This window comes from Pterocles gutturalis, unplaced genomic scaffold, assembly GCF_000699245.1.
Source record: "Pterocles gutturalis isolate BGI_N339 unplaced genomic scaffold, ASM69924v1 scaffold17353, whole genome shotgun sequence".
NCBI classification, from domain to species: Eukaryota; Metazoa; Chordata; class Aves; order Pterocliformes; family Pteroclidae; genus Pterocles; species Pterocles gutturalis.
Genome location: NW_010120811.1, coordinates 1 through 1195, shown reverse-complemented (window position 1 = coordinate 1195; position 1195 = coordinate 1). Strand labels below are relative to the sequence as shown.

At 56.7% G+C, this 1195-nt stretch overlaps 1 protein-coding gene across 1 annotated transcript in view; it reads right to left on the bottom strand.

Moving 5' to 3' along the window:
- The window catches only part of LOC104464357 (transmembrane protein 121-like), a gene marked incomplete at its 3' end in the record, with an annotated part of 846 nt that extends 397 nt beyond the window's left edge, over nt 1-449 (bottom strand). Inside the window, exon 1 of the mRNA XM_010077034.1 lies at nt 1-449. This exon is cut by the window's left edge and continues 397 nt beyond it. Within this exon, the coding sequence (XP_010075336.1) occupies nt 1-449 (449 nt within the window).
- Between the last annotated feature and the right edge of the window lie 746 nt (nt 450-1195).

Here is a 1195-nt window from a genome sequence, read left to right as displayed (position 1 = left end):
AGGCGGTTGCGGAGATCTTCTTTCTTCTTGAATGTCCTGACATACTCCATGTGCTCTGTGGCCACCAACAACACGTAGAGGGCCGGGATGCAGATGGAGAGCAGCAAGGTCAGTGCTTTGCGGGCAATGAGATCCAGGCTGTTCCGGTCAGCTTTATAGTTCTGGTATACAAAGTAGACTTTGATCTCCAGAACAAAGACATACAGGAACCAGAGGATCATGGCGTAGCCTCGCTTAGCTGTCTTTACCTCTGCACCGACCCAGATGGCCATGTAGCGGAGCACGAGCAGGAAGCACACGTCACCCACTGCCACCATGACGCAGATGCCCAGCTTTCTGGAACCCTGGCTCTGCTCCACCAGGTAGGCATCCATGAGGACGAGGCTGGTCATGATGAGCACAGTGGAGAGGCACACGTGGGGCTTGCTGACAGGTGGCGGGGGAACCATCCTGCACAGAGGAACAGGCAGGGCCATTGCTGCGATCCCCCATCCACACCCTTGGGCCCCCTTCTGCCCCCTTCCGACCCCCCAACTACTGTGTACGGCCGAAAGAAGCTGGGGAGTCTCATAGACTCTTCTCCCATCCTATCAGCCTGGTTTGTTCCAAACCCGCAGACTCCTGGCCGAAGTGCTCCTGGGACTCCTGGCCAGGCCATGCTGGTGGCACACGCTGGTGGCACATCCTGGCTGAAACCCAGCTCCCAGGCCGCACACAGGGGCACGGTAGGGCAGGCTGGACAGCCTTCAAGCACTCAGGATGCTACTGCCTCTTCCAGTAGCTCATCACACTGCTTAGTCTCTGCCACCGTGAGGGGTACATGCTTCATTTTCCATGGGACTGCCCAGCCAGTGGCACTGGTTATATTCTTTCCCCCAAGGCACACAAGCCCATATCTATGCTTTTAACCCAAGCAGGTCCTTTAACTGCAATGATCCAGGACTGTTCTGTTTTCAGTCTCCTTTATTTTCACTCACAGCATGAGGCAAAGGGTTATTTTTAACCTCGCTGTCCTGTGGGGTGGGAGGGAAGGGACCAGTCCAACATCTTCGCTTTCCTTCAGCCTCACACTCCCCATGCCTACAGCCGCTTGCCTGTGCCCACGCTGCCCCAGCCCACAGCTCCAGGACACCAGAAGCTCTGCAACAGGCCCTCACTTTCGGATGGCTGCTTCGCTTCCCCAGGCTGAGGCAGA